General features: G+C 47.1%; 5 protein-coding genes across 8 annotated transcripts; 3 read left to right on the top strand and 2 right to left on the bottom strand.

The window, feature by feature from the left end:
* Positions 1-1,514: 1,514 nt before the first annotated feature.
* LOC9661989 (ankyrin repeat protein SKIP35) lies at positions 1,515-4,953 on the bottom strand. 3 transcript variants are annotated; one of them, XM_024662079.1, is made up of 5 exons: positions 4,845-4,953; positions 4,685-4,784; positions 3,767-4,593; positions 3,087-3,531; positions 1,515-2,575 (listed from the first exon to the last, which is right to left on the bottom strand). In XM_024662079.1, exons 3-5 carry the CDS (start codon positions 4,459-4,461, stop codon positions 1,739-1,741), a joined length of 1,977 nt encoding a protein of 658 aa, XP_024517847.1. In that variant the 5' UTR covers positions 4,462-4,593; positions 4,685-4,784; positions 4,845-4,953; the 3' UTR covers positions 1,515-1,738. The 3 variants fall into 3 exon arrangements, with proteins under 3 accessions (XP_024517847.1, XP_002962852.2, XP_024517854.1); XM_002962806.2 differs by having other exon boundaries at positions 4,840-4,952; XM_024662086.1 differs by having other exon boundaries at positions 4,685-4,780; positions 4,840-4,930.
* LOC9661990 lies at positions 4,911-6,100 on the bottom strand. Its single transcript, XM_024662138.1, has 5 exons — positions 5,777-6,100; positions 5,545-5,705; positions 5,385-5,487; positions 5,220-5,316; positions 4,911-5,158 (listed from the first exon to the last, which is right to left on the bottom strand). The coding sequence occupies exons 1-5, from the start codon at positions 5,988-5,990 to the stop codon at positions 5,038-5,040; spliced, it is 696 nt and encodes a 231-aa protein (XP_024517906.1). The 5' UTR covers positions 5,991-6,100; the 3' UTR covers positions 4,911-5,037.
* A 2,144-nt stretch (positions 6,101-8,244) lies between these two features.
* Positions 8,245-10,651, top strand: LOC112341621 (pentatricopeptide repeat-containing protein At4g02750-like). The gene has a single exon (XM_024662069.1). The coding sequence runs from the start codon at positions 8,315-8,317 to the stop codon at positions 10,571-10,573; it is 2,259 nt and encodes a 752-aa protein (XP_024517837.1). The 5' UTR covers positions 8,245-8,314; the 3' UTR covers positions 10,574-10,651.
* Positions 10,652-12,505: 1,854 nt separating this feature from the next.
* LOC9660793 (auxin transporter-like protein 1) lies at positions 12,506-14,920 on the top strand. The gene is made up of 8 exons (XM_002962383.2): positions 12,506-12,997; positions 13,098-13,286; positions 13,351-13,463; positions 13,552-13,735; positions 13,850-13,947; positions 14,019-14,226; positions 14,295-14,552; positions 14,617-14,920. Exons 1-8 carry the CDS (start codon positions 12,749-12,751, stop codon positions 14,806-14,808), a joined length of 1,491 nt encoding a protein of 496 aa, XP_002962429.1. The 5' UTR covers positions 12,506-12,748; the 3' UTR covers positions 14,809-14,920.
* Positions 14,921-14,947: 27 nt separating this feature from the next.
* Positions 14,948-16,881, top strand: LOC9660794 (auxin transporter-like protein 1). Of its 2 annotated transcripts, none has more exons than XM_002962384.2 (8): positions 14,948-15,104; positions 15,157-15,345; positions 15,396-15,508; positions 15,588-15,771; positions 15,873-15,967; positions 16,029-16,236; positions 16,305-16,562; positions 16,615-16,881. In XM_002962384.2, exons 1-8 carry the CDS (start codon positions 14,961-14,963, stop codon positions 16,807-16,809), a joined length of 1,386 nt encoding a protein of 461 aa, XP_002962430.2. In that variant the 5' UTR covers positions 14,948-14,960; the 3' UTR covers positions 16,810-16,881. The 2 variants fall into 2 exon arrangements, with proteins under 2 accessions (XP_002962430.2, XP_024517893.1); XM_024662125.1 differs by having other exon boundaries at positions 15,229-15,345.
* Positions 16,882-17,563: the final 682 nt, after the last annotated feature.

Consider the following 17,563-nt stretch of genomic DNA (forward strand, 5'->3'; position numbering starts at 1 on the left):
AGTATTAAATTCACCCTAGATGCAACAACACTACCTAAATTGGATTGCAATGGAAATAAAAGTAAAATAATCTTTGACATGAATAATATTGTATACTGTCTCACTAATTTATCTTGGTCAAGAAGGTTAGGAAGGATCAATCAGCATATATGTAATACCCTTTATGATGTAAGGAGAATTGATGACTACAAAATCATAGATAATGGTTATCAAACATCAGGCATATCACTTGATCTAGTAAATAAACTTAAGCTCCCTACAGCTCACAATCACAAGTGTAATGAGTCCAAATGCAAATGATCAGCTGAAAGAAGGGTATAGAATTGAAAATTTATATAAGTTTTGGAAAGTTTTTAGTTCTTAGGGAAGATTGGCTTCATAAGAATGTGGCAATTATTAACTTTAGGAATCACATTGTTACGTTTAAGTGTAGTGAATTAAGTTGGTGGCACAGATTTCAATATCCACATGGTATATAGGAATCTCCATTATAAATAAATAATAAAAACAGAATAATATTTATCACGATGGAACACTAACACTCCTTTCAACTTCAACAGAGTGGATCTTACAGGCACTCACAAAGCATCCGCAGTTGGAAACAAATAGCATTATACTTATGATCTCCTCAGCATCATCCAAGTGTGTATATCCACTTACAGGACGAGCGCCCTCTTGTATTCACCTGCCTGTAGCCAAAGGCAATGAAATTTTCGTCAAACTCGTGGGTGTGCTTATGTGCTCTATCAGGAGACATGCTCTTCACTTTCACCATTTTGACCACTCGAGTGTCCAAGCGACTGGAATGGCTTCACGGTACGAAGTTTCGATTTAATCCCGTTTAAACAGAATAATATTTAGCACGATGGAATTGCGAGCAACACTAACCCTCCTTTCAACTTCAACAGTGTGGATCTTGCAGGCACTCACGAAGCATCCCCAGTTGGAAACAAATAGCATTATACTTATGATCTCCTCGGCATCATCCAAGAGCCCACAAAAACACCTATCAAGCAGCATAGTGATCTCACTTGGGACTTAGATCATAGTCAGAAACCATTGGAGCCAAAGCGTCTCTAGCAGGGATTACCAGCCCAAGGTGGCAGCAAGCTATCAAAAGGCCCATGAAACTCTTGAGATTCAAGACTTTAAAGAGCTGAATGGACACAGTAGATTCTGGGCAAACGATACAATAAGAATGGTCCTACTCATGATGTTTGGCTGTAAACAGCATCTAAACAATGCCCAAGCATCGTCCAAGTGTCCATTTTGCCCGTACGCTCCGATCATGCAGAACTTCTACAGTGTCAAACAAGCACTTTGCTTCGCATACATGCCCTCGTTCGGCATATGCAGTGATATAGAATCTCGTAGAACTCTTTGATGTCAGCATACTGAAAATTTGACGAGATGCCGGACAAAGATGTGGTATCCTGGAATGTCGCAGTAGCGGTATATGTGCTGTCCGGGCGCCAAGCTTTTGTTTGAGAGAATGGCTTGCGCTTGAAACACCATGACGGGTGAGATTTCCCTGATATTGTGAAGACCGAGGCATGGGTCAGGCTTCCCAGGTAAGCTTCCCTCAGGATCTTGTGGATAACTATCATAAGTTTAATTCCCAAACTATTGAAAATGCTAAGAAAATGAGTAATGCTATATGGATTCGCTAGTTTCTACGAGGTAATCTGCATCCTCATGTAAAAAGAATAAGTAATACATGTCAAGCTCAAGCTCCGAATCATCTCCGTACGAATGCCGGTGGCAGCCTCCTCTCAAGCGCTCTAATCAGTGCTCTTTTGCTCCACTTCGCCACCTCCTCCTCCCCTTCCAGACCGCCACCGCCACCGCCACCACTCACCGCCACCTTGAGCCGACTCACAGCCTCCACAAGCTGCCCCCGCAGTCTCTGCGACAGCAACACCCCGGCGCTCGACACACACTCCTTGTAGAGCGGCAAATACGCCACCGTCGCCTGGAGCTGGAGCGGCAAGTCCTGGAGGCTGAGCGGCGACGACCCACGCTTGAGCGCGCGCATAAAGTTAACGTGGTGCCGGGCCCCGATTTGCCGCCCCGCGGCAAATGCTGCAAGCGACCACTCCTCGGCCAGGAAATCCCGCAGCTCGAGCGTCACCCCCTCCTCCTCGGCGGCGGTGGCGATGGCGTCGGCCACGCGGTACGTCTCGTCGGGATTTCCCAGGAAATCGGCGTGGAGGAGAAACGCGATGCCCTTGAGCGATCCCGCGCTGCGTTCTCCGGCGGCCTTGAGGATCTCCCCGCTCAGAGTGTCGAGGACGTGGGCTGGGACGTGGTCGAGGAGGTATGCCGCGGCGTCGATCCGGCTGCTGGAGGCGGCGGCCGTGAGAGCGAGGCAGAGCTCCATGTCTTTGCAGCCGCGGGTGACGAACCATTCTACCACCTCGAGGGATCCTCGCTCCGCGGCTCGCATCAAGGGGCCGAGGAAGGAGGTGGCGCTGCCTTCGTGGACGAGGCACTCCATGGTTCCGAGCTTGCAGTAGTGCGAGGCGAATCCCAGGGCCAAGTCCACGTCCAGCTCCACGCTATTTCGCTGGGCTATCTGTGGAAGAACAAGGAAGAAAACCATTGTTTGTCACTTGATCTCCACAAACAAGAGCTAAACAACACACACACACAGATGATCGAATCACGAAGAAAAGAGAGGAGAGCTAAGAACAAGATGATCGATCGAATACGAAGAGAAGAGAGAGAGGAGCTAAAGAACAAGATGATCGATCGATGAGAGAGAGAGAGAGAAGAAGAAGAGCTAGAGAACAAGATGATCGATCGATGAGAGAGAGAGAGAGAGAAGAAGAAGAGCTAGAGAACAAGATGAATCACAGAGAGAGAGAGAGAGAGAGAGGAGCTTGACGATCGATCAGAGGAGAGAGAAGAGCTAAAGAACAAGATGATCGATCGATCAGAGAGAGAGAGAGAAGAAGAAGAGCTAAAGAACAAGATGAATCACACAGAGAGAGAAGAGCTAGGATGACGATCGATCACGAAGAGGAGAGAGAAGAGCTAAAGAACAAGATAATCGATCAGAGAGAGCTAGAGAGAGAATGGTTTACCTGGAGGAGGATTCTCACGAGCTCCGTGCTCCCAAACCGGGCAGCCTCGAGGAAACACTGGTTGACGTTATCGGCGCCACCCTCGAGCAGCAGCCCCAGCAGTCCTTGCATGGCGCTGGCGGCGATGCCGGTGGCCCAGCCCGGATCGATGGCGCTGGAGAAGAGCGTCAGTGGGAAGCACGCCGCGTCGAACGCCTCGGTGTAGTCCTTGCCGCTCAGGTTGCCACCCGCGAGGCCCAGGAAGTGCTTGAACGCCATGAGCTGGAGCCGCGACTCGTGCATCGAGTTCTGGATGATCTTGTTGTACTCGTCACCCTGCGTGGCTTTGCCCCGCGAGTGCGAGCCGATGCATCGCAGCGCCCACTCGGTGAATCTCTGGACCTTGGCCGCCGCCTCGGCCTTGAGTTCTTCGTCACCATTACACTCCTGGAGCCGGTCTCGCAATCTACGCACGAAACGAACGTTAAATCACAGGCTAAATGCTCTCGGGAAGAAGAAACTATCGAGACGAACAAGAAGAAGAAAGGAAACTATCGAAAACTATCGAGAAGAAGAACACCACCTTGGAGAAGCTCTCGGGAAAAGAAACTATCGAAAAACTATCAGAAGCTCTCGGGAAGAGGAAACTATCGAAAACTATCGAGAAGAACACCACCTTGGAGAAGAGCACGAAAGCTTACCTTTGTGCCATGACTGTTACCGTGTCGGCCAAGCTCATCGTCCGGCTCCTACACGCCGAGACGCACGAGGCCAGGAACGACGTTCTCAAAGTTGCCCGAGTGTAGTCATTCGCGCCGGCCCGGATGATCTTCTCGATCAGCCGAGTAGCCCCCGAGAGCTCCTCCTGCGTGCTTAGAAACCACACCGAGTCGAGCGCGATGCAAAGCCCATCGTTGAGCCGCTGCGTGTCGGCGCGCTGGATGTAACTCTCGGCCAGATCCCAGCTGTGAGCGCTCACCGCCTGCTGGAAGCTCCGGCCGAGCTCCACTCGCTCGCGCTTGTGGACTCTCCGTCCTCTATCCTGTTCTTCCACAGCCTCTTCTTCTACTTGTTCGTCCTCGTCCTGGTAGAGCTGCGCGCTACACCGGCTGCAAGTCCCTCGATCCTGTCCAGAGCTGCTGCTAGCACTAGAGATCTTCCGCTTCTCGGGGCTTCTCACGAGAGGAAGAACGTCTCCCGCATTCTCTCCTTGCGGGTTTCCTCCGCCATGAAAGACGTGGGAGTGAGAAGCTTGGTGGTGGTGATAGACTTGATGGTGGTGGTGGTGGTGATCGTGGCCAAGTTGGTCGCTGGAACCCGGCTCCAAATCCATGGAGACCACCTCCACCGATTCCAATTCCTCCTGGCTACACCCATCCGAGCCTGCCCTCTTCATCTCCAAGGATGGAGTCTTTCACCTTCCACTCTCTGGAAAACTGATACCCTAGCTACTCCTCGATTCGTCCTGTCTACAAACTCACATAGTTCCAGCCGAGTGTGATCTTCGCGAATTTCATGACCCCGAGCTCTGGATTTGGAGACAAAAAAGAGAGTGCTCATCAGGAACCAAGAGAAAGTATTTAAGAGAAAAAGAAGGAATGGAAATCGAAGAACACTACCTTTGTAGATAGATCGCTCCTCCAGCCCTCCAGGGAGAGAGTGAGAATGGAGCCCTTTTGCTCGATGGAGAGAGATACGCGACTGTAGCGCGAGCGCTACCTAGGCATTTTGGATTTTCTCAGTTATGGGGATTGAGCTACTTGGACAGCCATACCGTACCGGTACGGCGGGCATAGAATATGTGGGATATATGCCCAGAATGGGCATATGCGCCACCTTTTGGGAGGCTCGCAACTATGGTGTTTTATTACTTCCTGGAACGAGCAAGAGAGCGGGCCTGTGAAAACGAAAGGCTTTTTGATTTCACTTATCTCTTTCGATTTGTACTGCTATCGAGCGAGTCGCTGGATCATCACTTTGGCCGGCGACGATCCGGATAGAAGATGTCGTCCAGGCCCGTCTTGATGGATCCGGCCACTCTTGACAAGTTGTGCCCAACGGCTGTTGCTATCAATCCCGCGGTTCGGAAAAACCTGCGAGGAAAAAGAGAAGTTTTGCCGATCGAAACGAGAAGAGCAAAGATCCAGTGCTAACCTCGTCGCAAATTCATCGCTCCGAGTTGGTCCAGCAATTTGAGGACGGTGGCTGGGAGGAGGAGGGGGAGGAGTCTGTGGTACTGCTACACGAGGACCTGTGACAACAACAGAAGAAAAACGCAAGAATCAGTCTCTCAGCACGAAACGTTTCTCCTTTCCTGACCTTCTTCGTGAGCATCGGCTTGGTCCGAAAGTTGGCCTGGCATTTGTCCAGGAACTGTTTGATGAGCATGCTGTGGAGCTTTTCTGGGATCCAAGAGTTGCATCTATGGCACAAGAACTCGCGAGGAAGAGAAACAAGAACAAAGCGAAACAAAACTCACCTCAATTCCCAGGCAAGCAGGCAATTCAACCCGTCTATCCTGGCCAGCTCCAGAAGGAGTGCTTTGCTTGTACACGGAGTATCCAAGGCACGCGTACTTAAACTCGAAGAGTCTCTTCTCATCGTTGAGCGCTTCTAAGTGAGGATTATTTCCCTTGTAAGCTGGGAGAACAAAACAAGGAGGAAGAAAAACACAGGAGGAGATAAGTCGCTAGAAATAAGCTCTCACTCACCTTGCTTCTCGGAGCGCGACAACCCCACACAGAGTGGATTCCGGCCATTCTCCTTGCGATAGCTCGAGTGATACAAGCATCCAGTGCAGCTTTTCCCGCTCCTAATCACCGCCGGGCGATCGATTGGCCTGTCCAGAGAAGAGGATGTAGACGAAGCGCTGTTGCTATTGCTATTGGTGCTAGTGCTGCTCTCGGTGTCCTCATCCCTCATCATCTTGCTCGGCGCCCTGGCGAGGGCATACTCCCGATGGATCGATCGCTTACCTCATCCCTACTGCGCTAGCCCGCGCCTCTCGCATTCCGGGCAAAACAGGAAGACCTAAATTCCGTCGTAGAGGTTCGAACTCCAGTTTGGTTGTGTAATTATCTTAGTCTTTTAGTGCCCTTTGTGAAACATGAGACAGAAGATAAAAGCTAGATAGTTGCAGCCTTTGGCATCTTTCTTTGTTGTTAATATCATTGCCTTTGCTTTGATTTTGTGGCTGTGATTGTGAACTTGCATTGTGTGATGTGTAGTTTCCATGTGGAACTCTCTAGCAATGCAATGTTGGAGGTGTTTTTCCTCCAGCTAGCAGAAGTTTTAGTAGCTCTAAAGTAAAAGAAACTGTGAAGAACTAATGCATTGCTACTGTTTTTTACTCTAGACCCTTCAAAAAGTCTATCAACATTATTGTTCCTTTACCAAAAGAAGAAACCATCTTAAATTATTAACAATACTTATGTCTTATAGAAATACCTAAATATTTAAATATAATATAACTATAGTTTAATAAAAATCAGACATCTGTTAATATGAAACTGTTTTTAAGACACTAATATAAGATGAGGTTTAATTTTATATTTTCTATCAATGTTTATTTTATTTTTTTATTTTATCATTGTTTTCTCTCAAATAGCCTATGCACCTAATGTATTTCATTATGAAGATTATGGAACATCTAATGCTCTTCCAAATACAATAGGGTATTTAAATATTCTGATAAGCCTAACAACATTTATAGGTCAAACGCTACCATCACATAGAACTACACCAGAACGTTCTTTTTTCCATTCATCTTTTTCGGCTGGTCTTTCAAATGGTGAAGCAGTTACAATTGATATGGTATTAGCCATTTTTTCCGCTAGTGTTAATTGTCCAATAAATGATCATGGAATTCGTGAAGTTAATAATGATGCTGTTAGTCATTTATTAATGACCGTTGCTGGAGAAATATATCATACTGCTAATAACTTAAGAGCATCATATCTTGTAACTGTTATTGTTCAACATGATCTTGGTGTTTTCTCAGTAATTTATAGAATACGTAACTATGCACTTTTGGTAACATCTTCTTCTAATATTCATTTGTTTTCTTTTCCTTTTAAATTTTGTGACGTTTTTAAAAGTATACTACTTAGTGGATATAAAGGGATGCATATATCCACTCGTCGTTCAGGTGAGTTTTTAATACATCTGTATAAAGCGTATGTGTTTATAATACAAGAGGATTGTAATACTGTTTTATATTATAAAACTATAGTTTTATGGTTTACCGGAACTAATGGATTAAGTTTTGATTGTAAATTAAGATTACAGGAGGATGGAAATCTAGTTCTTTATTCTGCATTTGATTCTAAAGCTTTATTTTCAACAGGAACATATTGTAGAAAATTTAAATGTGTTGAACCATCAATACTTGTTCTCCAAATAGATTGTAACCTTGTTCTTTCTAAAGATGGAAAACCACCTATAAGTGTATGGTCAACTAAAACAACATGCTATTATTAAGTTTGTAAAATCTATATATTACTCTTTTGCTCTCAACTATATTACAAAGGAGAGATAGTGTTTTAAATTTTAATAAAATTACCTTCTAAATCTTATGGTCATTCAACTTTAAATTATGTGTTTTGCAATCACAAAAAGTTTAATTATTGTTTGATAAGGCAATTTCGTAAACACATTGCTCAAGATCACATGGATATGATATTAGTATCACAATGACTTAATAATTTCAATTTGATATGGAATTGAAACAAATACAATCTTCAAATTTTGCAAGCTTTTGCAAATTATGGTAATCCAATGTTTTTTTGGATGGCATATTTTCTATTATTATTCTAGCACTAGACTATTTGAATTGAAATTGTAATTAGAGCAGTTATAAATACATAATTTTCAGTGTTTTTAATGGTTATCCTATATACACTGTTGATAATTCTTAATTCATCCAACTTTGAGGATTGTATAAAAGAAATTGACCAAGGAGCTTGTGGAGAATCTCTAGCAGCTGAGCTTAGTGTATTTATTAGGACTACTCACCTTGAGGCTATATTAAATATTTTGAATGGTTTATTTTTGTCTGGTCAGCAAGCTTATATTAGATAGGATATACAAGGATATTCAGGTTTTTCCTAGCTATATCAGTAAAATTTTAAAATTAATTTAATAAATAATAATACTTTCAAGAAAAAAATTATTTTTAAATAAATTAATATAAATACTAATAATAATACTTGCAAAAGTGATATAGTGAATTTACCTAGTTTCTAAATTTGATGCTAAGGCTCCACCCGGGTCTCAAGCACGCGATCGATCGACTGGAGGCGGCACAAGCTCCATTCCAACGAGATCTCTGTGCCAATCTTCTCCGGGAATGCTGCCGGCTGCGAGCGCTCAACGAAGGCCGGCGTCTCCACGCGCTAATTGCCAGGGCCGGCCAGACCCAAGACAATCTCCTGGTGAATTCCCTCATCCAGCTCTATGGTTACCATGGATGTCTCCACGAGTCACAATCCCTCTTCCAGAGCCTGCGCAATCGCAACGTCTTCTCCTGGAACATGATCATCTCGGCCTACATCCACAGCGGCCATCTGTACGAATCACAGAAACTCTTCCACTCGATGGGAGAGAGGAACGTTTTCAGCTGGAATCTACTAATCAGTGCGTTTATACGCGGCGGGGATACCACCACCGCCGAGAAACTCTTCAACAAAATGCCACAGCGCAGCGTAGTCTCTTGTAATATAATTCTCGCAGCATATGCCTGGTCTGGGCATTTTTTCCACATTCACGAACTGTTTCTTGCTATGCCCGAGAGGAGCATAGTGTCGTGGAACACCATTCTCGATATACACATTACCATCGGAGAAGTGGCCACCGCCAAGCTTGTGTTTGAGAGGCTCCCCAGTTGGGACGTGGTGTCGTGCACCACCATGCTCGCGGGATTTGCCCAAACCGGGGACTTGGGCACCGCTTGGGCCCTCTTCAAGCGGATCCCCGAGCCCAATGTGGTGTCATGGAACGCGCTACTCGAAGCCCACGCAGCCAGCGGCGACCTCTGTGGCGCACGGCGGATATTCGACGTGATGCCCGTGCGCTCGATCGTGTCGTGGAACGAGATCCTCCAGCCAAGCGCGGTGTTGGGCGGGGATCTTGGCTTGGTGCGCGAGATCTTCGGCAGGATCCCGCAGCACAGCATCGTCTCCTGGAACATCTTCCTCCACGCCTGCGCTGCGAATTGCCGCTGCCAGTCCGAGTACGAGGAGTTCAAGACAATTGCCGCAGCGGTGCCGGAGGAGGACGTGGTCACGAGCACGCTGGCGATTGCGGCGGCTGCAAAAGCATGGAATCTGGAAGATGCCGAGGGTATATTTCACTCCATGACATCGCCCAAGAATCTCGTCTGCTGGAACTGCATGCTCCAGGTATATGCCGAAACCAGGCATTTGCAGGAATCAGAAGAGTTATTTGACAAGATGCCGGGACACGACACGTTTTCATGGAACACGATGGTGACGGTGTACGCGGAACAAAAGAATATACACTCTGCGCAACGGATATTCTCCTCTATGCCGCAACGCAGCCATGTCTCCTGGAACGCTCTGGCTTTCGCGAATGCCCAAGCGGGGCATTTGGAGGAATCGCGGCGGATATTCGACCTCACCCCCATGACGAACCTCTGCTCGTGGAATGGGATGATGACCGGATACATTGCGAGCCTCGACCTAGATTCCGCGCGCGCGATCTTCGATGCCTCGCCGGATCGCCCGCTCTGCCTGTGGGCGGCGATGATCCTGGCCTACGCCCAGGACGGCCGATCCAAGCACGCGATCCAGCTCTTCCGTCTGATGGATCTCGAGGGGACGGAGCCGGATCCGGAAACCCTAGCGGCGATCCTCGACGCGTGCGCGGTGGTCTCGGATCTCCAGGTCGGGAAGATCGTGGTGGAGTACCTGGGCGGCGGCGGCGGCGGCGGCGTGGATCTCGTGCTGGGCGGCGCGGTCGTCAACATGTATGCCAAATGCGGCTGCGTGGGCGACGCCGAGAGGAGCTTCCTCGCCATGCCCGCGAGGAATTTGATCGCGTGGAACACGATGATCGCGGCCTATGCGCACAGCGGGCGCATCGCGAGCTGCCTGGCGTCCTTCCAATCCATGCTGCTCGATGGGATCGATCCCGACGGGGTGAGCTTCCTCACGATCCTCAGCGCTTGCAGCCACGCCGGGGCGCTCCAGTCGGCGATCGAGATCTTCCTCTCGTCCGCCCAGGACCACGGCCTCTCGCCCACGGCGTGGCACTACTGCTGCGTGATTGATCTCCTGGGCAGGGCGGGCAAGCTGGGCGACGCGGAGGATCTCATCCGGGGCATGCCGTTTAAATCCGACGAGGGCGCGCTGTGGCAATCGTTGCTGAGCTCGTGCCGGAGCCACGGCGACGCGCAGCGCGGCGCGCTGGCGGCGCGGAGGGCGGCGGCGTTGGAGCCGCGCGAATCGTCCTCATACGTGACGCTGGCCGGCGTTCTCGATGGGAGCTAAGAAGTTAGGGTTTTTATGTGAGGCCTCGTCGAGTTCCTGATTTTACCCTAAAACCACAAGTCAATCTTCCTTTTCCAAGTCTTGGCTCTTGAATTCTTCAAATGTAACTATCAGCTGACAGCAACTTTCGACGAAGACAAATCACTTCTCTCCTCGACTGCCTTGAGAAAAAAAATCCAAATCGATGAGCCCTCGTCAACTCTTTGAAGGCACAGAGAGATAATGTGAGGTATGGAGGACCTCATGCATGCCGTTTTCGATACTTTACAAGGCCAAGGGGTGGCACTCGAACAATTGAGAGACTGTCGAATTACAGGTATGCGCCGCAAGGAGGGGCGAAGTCCTGTTTATGTCATGTATTTCAACTGGTATCGACGGGTTTGTTGATGTGAAAGATGGAGCTCTCGTGGACATGTTGCAGCGGGATCCAAATTGTAAGTTTGCGGCCAGCTTCATGAAAGCACAAATCCGACACCATTTTGCGAAGTGGGAGATCAACATGATATCCCCGATGAGTGGGAAAGCTCGGAAGGTTTGCAATTCAATCTATTGCTGGCTTTCGCGAGCGCTGGTGTGCTTAGCGCAGCATGACTTCCCCAGTTTTGTACACGTATGGGATGCGAGCCGGACCAAGGGGAAGCGTATCTTTGGCGAAAGATCCTCGTTGGCCAAGATGTTGCTTCTTGGGACTGTGACAAGGTACTTCCGGTTTTGTGAAGTGGTTTTGATGCTTTCGAGAGCTTTACGAAAGGAAGAGTCCTTGGTCATCAGGAAAGAAAGTCCTTGCGAGAGTCTCGATCGAGAGATTTAAATCTGTCAATCGCACAAGAAGTTCTAAAATGTCGTCATCGTTCTGTCACAAGCGCGGAACCCACAGTGAGGATAAAATAGACAAGCGCTTTAGGGCTTTAGGGTTTTATGCGTCTCTTGTGGCGGCGCGCCGCCTTGACGGTGACAAATTAGCCACTTGCATTCTTCCACTCGCAGTGCAGATGGTCAGTCTCGTCACCCAAATCAAGCGCTCGGGCCGGTCGCGTTCCCATGGGGCTCGATCCAATCGCCCACTGGAACTCGACGAGGCCCCACATTTTTCTTCTTTCTCAAGAGCCCTAAAAGTGCAAAGAAAAACTCTTCCTTTTACTAGTCTTCGTTTTCTTTTTTCTTGGCTTCGAATGCATGATGTTTGAATCTTAGATGGAATTCCCCGTAATTTCTAGGCTTCTTCTTCCCGGCTTTCTGGATTTCTGGGTTTGTTCCGAGTGCAAAGAAAACTCTTCCTTTTACTAGTCTTTGTTTTCTTTTTTCTTGGCTCGCATGATTGAGCATCGACCTGGAGAGTTTGAATCTTAGATCGATGGAGGTCTCCGTAAGTTCTAGGCTTCTTCTTCCCGACTTTCTGGATTTCTTGTCAAATTTATCAGCTGACAACAGCTTTAGTGGCAAGCGACTGATATAGTGACGCGTGACAAACACTTTGTTCAAAGAAATGGTCCTGCTCGAGGATTGAAATTTCTTTGTTTTGTATCCAAATTTTCAAACAAAACCACTTCTGACTTCCACCTTGACAATATGATCTAAGATCGCTTGTAGAAACCAAGTTTCCAAATCAAATCACTTCTCTCCTAGGATCTAAGATCGCTCGTAGAAACCATTTCCTGGGATTCTCCTTCCACATGATGTGATTAATTTAATACCAAGCTAACTAAGCCCACCTCTCAAGCAAAGTTTTGCGTGGCTGGATTTTTGTTGGCAAGTCGGTATTGCTCCACACGATCGTATGTGAAAGGATCTCTTTGTTGACCCCAATTTCACGTATACAATACGACAGTCAACAATGGAGACCGTAGAAAAAAGTGTCCAGCGCAGATTCAATTCAATGAGGACCGAGTTTAAGAGATGGACAGGTTTCGACTTATTTGATATCCTGAATGACAAAACACGCCCATCTTGGACTTTATGCTTGTAATCAGAGAGCAAATTTACTATAGAAGTACCAATCGAAGTGGTAAAGCGTTTGGATCTTAAATACCCCATCTTGGTAAAAGGGTGTGTTTTGTTCTTGGGCTGTGTCGCCGGCGATGATCTTATAGTGGGATTGGACAAGAAACCATTCTTCTTCTTCCTCCAATTGTTCTTCTTGTTCTTCATCGTTTATAGTGCGTCATTTCCAAGAAAATGGGAAGTGAAGCGTCGTACTATGACCATGAGAACAATGCGAGCACCACCACTCCGGATTACTCCTCCCCGATTCCCATCCTCCACGGCAAAGCCGGCAATCAATCAACCGGGAATGACCAGCAAGAACAACACCACCAAGATCACGCGATTCTTTCCAGGGATGATTCATGGTTTGGGACTTTCAAGTCGATCTTCTGGCACGGTGGCTCTGCTTTTGATGCGTGGTTGAATGCTACTTCCACCCAGGTGAGTTTCAGCTCAATCACAAAATCATTCTGGAAGAGTTTTTCACTGTTGAATCTTGCGAACTTTTTCTTTTTCCCTTTCTTTTTTCTTCCCTCCGAAGATCGCTCAAGTTCTTCTCACTTTCCCCTATTCCTTCGCTCAACTCGGGCTAGCCTCCGGAATCGTGTTCCAGCTCCTCTATGGATTCATGGGCTGCTGGACATGCTACATGATCACATCGCTCTACGCGGACTACAGAGCAGCCAAAGAGAAGGAGAATCCAAAAGCGTTCGAAAAACACACCATCCAGGTATTTATAAAATCACCATAGCCGGCTGCGCATTTTTTCTAAGGATCTTTCGTCCCCTTTCTAGTGGTACGAAGTTCTCGGAGGATTGCTGGGACCCTACTGGAGAGCCGCGGGGATCTTCTTCAACACCGCGCTGCTATTTTGCACTGCCACCATCCAAGTGATCGCTTGCGGGAGGTAAAACACAGATCCAAATCTTCTCCGCGACCCATGAGACCCAATGCCCAGATCTCTCTGAATCGCTTCTCTTCTTGATCGCCCACAGCACCGTCTACTACATCAACGATTCTCTCCCCAAGCGGACATGGACCATAATCTTTGGAGCTTGCTGCATCATTACCGTGCTCATCCCCACCGCTCACAACTACAGAGTTTTATCCTTCACGGGGATCCTCATGACCACCTACACGGCCTGGTATCTCACCATAGCCGCCGGAATTCACGACAAGGTTGGCCATTTTCTTGCTTGTTCTCGTCATTTTCTTCGCTTCTCCTGGATTTTTGTCCGATTTTCTTCGATTCAATCGAGACTTACGCGCTGCTTCTCTTCTTTTCCTGGTCAGGTTCCGAATGTGACTCACTCTGGACCCAAGAATATCGTGCAGTACTTCACGGGTGCGACTAACATCCTCTACGCGTTTGGCGGTCACGCTGTGACAGTGTAAGTTGTGGAAAAAGCTTCGAAGCCATTGATTGAATGATCTGATTGTTTGGTGGAACTTTTTCTTCCAGGGAGATCATGCATGCGATGTGGAAGCCACGCAAATTCAAGCTCGTCTACCTCTACGCCATCCTCTACATCTTCACGCTCACGCTCCCGTCCGCCATCACCGTCTACTGGCGATTTGGCGATACGATGCTCCACAGCGCAAACGCGTTTGGGGTGTTCCCGAAAAACAAGTTCCGAGATGCTGCCGTCATCCTCATGCTCATGCACCAGGTGAGTCTTGCTCGATCGATGCGCGAACTCTGGAGTAATTTCTGTGTGATCGATTGGACTTTGTGCAGTTCATAGAGTTTGGGCTGATTGGCCTTCCGGTCTTTCTCATCTGGGAGAAGTTTTTGGGTGTCCATCACTCCAAGTACTACATTCTCCGAGCCATTGCAAGAATTCCCGTCGTTCTCGCGATCTGGTTCATTGCGATCATGATCCCGTTTTTCGGGCCGATCAACTCCGCCGTTGGATCTTTGCTCGTAACTTTCAGCGTATATCTTATACCCTGCGCCGCTCATATGGTTGTGAACTCCAAATCCACGGCCAGAAAGGTCTGACTTCGTGGACTTTTTCGTCTTTTTTTGCCAGACTTTGACCGTGCGTTTGACTTTTCAGGCCGCCATAGAACAGCCGCCCAGGTGGATCAGAAGCTGGACAGTGGTGTATGTTCTCAATTCTTTGATAATTGTGTGGGTGGTGATTGTTGGATTTGGGTTTGGAGTGTATGCAAGTGTGAAGAATCTGGTGGATCAGATCGATACGTTTGGATTGTTTGCCAGATGCTACCAATGCCCCAAAAAACACTAAAGATTTATACATTTCAATCATAAAGGGGGGAAAAAGAAAGAAAGATAAAACACAAAAAGCTGTACAGCAGTGGAAATCTTCCATCTTATGAATCTCGAGATATTTTTATATAGTGAAATTGTGTGGACGATATTCCATTCCCAGAACTTGTGATGTGTGAGATTTCTGATCTGAATGACCAGCAGCAACAAGAACACAGGCTTGATCCAAATGACACATGGTTTGAAACTTTCAAGTCGATCGCCTGGCACGGTGGCTCCGCTTTTGATGCATGGTTGAATGCCACCTCCGCCCAGGTTAGTCTATCATTTTGATCTCGCCTGCGAACCATTTGCGGTTTTCTATAAGATCGCCCAAGTTCTTCTCACATTTCCCTATTCGTTCGCTCAACTCGGGCTAGCATCTGGAATTGTGTTCCAGGTGCTCTATGGATTCATGGGCTGCTGGACATGTTACATGATCACGTCTCTCTACGCAGACTACAGGGCGGCCAAAGAGAAAGAAAACCCGAAAGCTTTCGAGAATCACACTATCCAGGTATGCGAATCATCCACCAGTCCAAATACCAGCTTCTACTTCTTTTCTAGTGGTATGAAGTTCTTGGAGGATTGCTGGGACCCTATTGGAGAGCTGCAGGGATCTTCTTCAACACCGTGCTTCTATTTTGCACAGCCACCATCCAAGTGATCGCTTGCGGGAGGTAAGAAATTTTTTCCACAAACCCACGAGACCCAATGCCCGGATCCCTCTGAATCGCTTCTCTTCTTGATTGCTTCCAGCACCGTGTACTACATCAAAGATTCTCTCCCCAAGCGGACATGGACAATAATCTTTGGAGCTTGCTGCCTCGTTACCGTGCTCATCCCCAGCGCTCACAACTACAGAGTTTTATCCTTCTCGGGGATCCTCATGACCACCTACACGGCGTGGTATCTCACCATAACCGCTGTAATTCACGGCAAGGTTGGTCTTTTCCTTCTGTTCTTGCTGTTTCTTTGTTTTACTTTGTTCTTCTTCGTTTTCCCTCTCGCTTTTACGAGACATTGAGATTTGAATCTCATTAGGATCCGGATGTCACTCACTCTGGAGCAAAGAACGTCGTGCAGTACTTCACTGGCGCCACGAATATCCTTTACGCCTTTGGTAGTACTGTGACAGTGTAAGCTTGAATCCAAAGGTCCATGAAACTAGAGAATTGGTCACGGTGAAATTTTTTCCAGGGAGATCATGCATGCAATGTGGAAGCCACGCAAGTTCAAGCTCGTCTACCTGTACGCCATCGTCTACATTTTCACGCTCACGCTCCCGTCCGCCATCGCTGTCTACTGGCGATTTGGCGACAAGATGCTCGACAACGCCAATGCGTTTGCGGTGTTTCCAAAAACTAAGTTCCGCGACGCTGCCGTCATCCTCATGCTCATGCACCAGGTGATCGTTTTCTTTTGTTGGTTTAACATGAACTTGATCATGATCGATTTTCCTTGCTTGTGATCCAGTTTATACAGTTTGGGCTCATTAGCCTTCCAATCTTTATCATCTGGGAAAAGTTTGTGGGTGTCCATCACTCCAAATACTACGTTCTTCGAGCCATTGCGAGGATTCCTGTTGTTCTCGCGACATGGTTCATCGCGATCATGATCCCGTTTTTCGGGCCAATCAACTCCGCCGTTGGATCTTTGCTCGTAACCTTCAGCGTATATCTCATACCTTGCTCGGCTCATATGGTTGCCAACTTCAAATCCACGGCCAGAAAGGTCTGACTTTGTTTCTTATCAGACTTTGACCGGGCGTTTGACTAATTTTCAGGCCGCCATAGAACAGCCCCCGACGTGGATCCTGAGAAGTTGGACCTTGGTGTATCTTCTCAATTCTTTCATAACTGTGTGGGTTTTAATTGTGGGATTTGGGTTTGGAGTGTATGCAAGTGTGAGGAATCTGGTGGATCAGATTGACTCGTTTGGATTGTTTGCCAGATGCTACCAGTGCACCCGAAAATACTAATAAGGATCTGTCCAACGGCAATTAAAACTGCTAATGTGAATCCAAATATATTTGGAAGCTCTTGACTTTGTTGATAAGCCTCTGGTTGCCAAGTCTTTATCGAAAATCTATAGTCTGGTGAAAGTTCTATATGGATATATAATATTTCTTATTACATTAGATACTGCAGTTTGTCCTTGAGCCATTGTATCTTTTCGGCAACTCTAGAGATATTCCAAATCCATATTGGATGTCTGAATGAAATATATATTACAAATCTCGGAATGGAATTTATTCATGGAATCTTATTCTGCCGCTCTTCCAAGCCGCATGGCGGTAGAAGGCATGGCGCAGGGGCGTGAGCAAGGCTGAAGTTTTCGGCAGAAGATTATACTTCGAAAGGTAGAAGGGATTGGAGATAGCGTTAAGAATGCATCTCCTATTAATTCTAAATAAAATCGGGTTCTTATATGTAATAGAACCCAAGTTACAGTAAGTTTTTGTAAAAATATTCTCTCATTCACGTATGATCCATAATAAGTACTTGTTGAATTCACATTTTCTTTGTGGATACCCTTGAGCCATTGTTTCCATTCGGGAAGTCTAGAGAGATTCAAAATCCATATTGAAGTTCGAGCTTGCCAAATTATATTACAAATCATGGAATGAACATATTTATGTATAGTGCTCGTCAAGCTCCACCACACGGCAGTAAAAGGCATTTCGCAGGCTGAAGAGCGTAAGAAGGACGTTTTCGCGGAAAGATTATTCTTTG

The sequence above is a fragment of the Selaginella moellendorffii genome, unplaced genomic scaffold (genome assembly GCF_000143415.4).
Source record: "Selaginella moellendorffii unplaced genomic scaffold, v1.0 SELMOscaffold_2, whole genome shotgun sequence".
In the NCBI taxonomy this organism is placed as follows: domain Eukaryota; kingdom Viridiplantae; phylum Streptophyta; class Lycopodiopsida; order Selaginellales; family Selaginellaceae; genus Selaginella; species Selaginella moellendorffii.

Coding starts and splice junctions, on each gene's coding strand:
- LOC9661989 (XM_024662079.1), bottom strand. CDS start 4,461: ATGAAGAGGGCAGGCTCGGATGGGTGTAGCCAGGAGGAATTGGAATCG. Junction 3,532..3,766: donor GTAACAGTCATGGCACAAAG/GTAAGCTTTCGT, acceptor TTTCGTGCGTAG/ATTGCGAGACCGGCTCCAGG. Junction 2,576..3,086: donor TCGTGAGAATCCTCCTCCAG/GTAAACCATTCT, acceptor GTTCTTCCACAG/ATAGCCCAGCGAAATAGCGT.
- LOC9661990 (XM_024662138.1), bottom strand. CDS start 5,990: ATGATGAGGGATGAGGACACCGAGAGCAGCACTAGCACCAATAGCAAT. Junction 5,488..5,544: donor CTGCTTGCCTGGGAATTGAG/GTGAGTTTTGTT, acceptor CTTGTGCCATAG/ATGCAACTCTTGGATCCCAG. Junction 5,159..5,219: donor AGCGATGAATTTGCGACGAG/GTTAGCACTGGA, acceptor TTTTCCTCGCAG/GTTTTTCCGAACCGCGGGAT.
- LOC112341621 (XM_024662069.1), top strand. CDS start 8,315: ATGCTAAGGCTCCACCCGGGTCTCAAGCACGCGATCGATCGACTGGAG.
- LOC9660793 (XM_002962383.2), top strand. CDS start 12,749: ATGGGAAGTGAAGCGTCGTACTATGACCATGAGAACAATGCGAGCACC. Junction 13,736..13,849: donor CCGCCGGAATTCACGACAAG/GTTGGCCATTTT, acceptor TTTCCTGGTCAG/GTTCCGAATGTGACTCACTC. Junction 13,948..14,018: donor GGCGGTCACGCTGTGACAGT/GTAAGTTGTGGA, acceptor TTTTTCTTCCAG/GGAGATCATGCATGCGATGT.
- LOC9660794 (XM_002962384.2), top strand. CDS start 14,961: ATGTGTGAGATTTCTGATCTGAATGACCAGCAGCAACAAGAACACAGG. Junction 15,772..15,872: donor CCGCTGTAATTCACGGCAAG/GTTGGTCTTTTC, acceptor GAATCTCATTAG/GATCCGGATGTCACTCACTC. Junction 16,237..16,304: donor TCCTCATGCTCATGCACCAG/GTGATCGTTTTC, acceptor CTTGTGATCCAG/TTTATACAGTTTGGGCTCAT.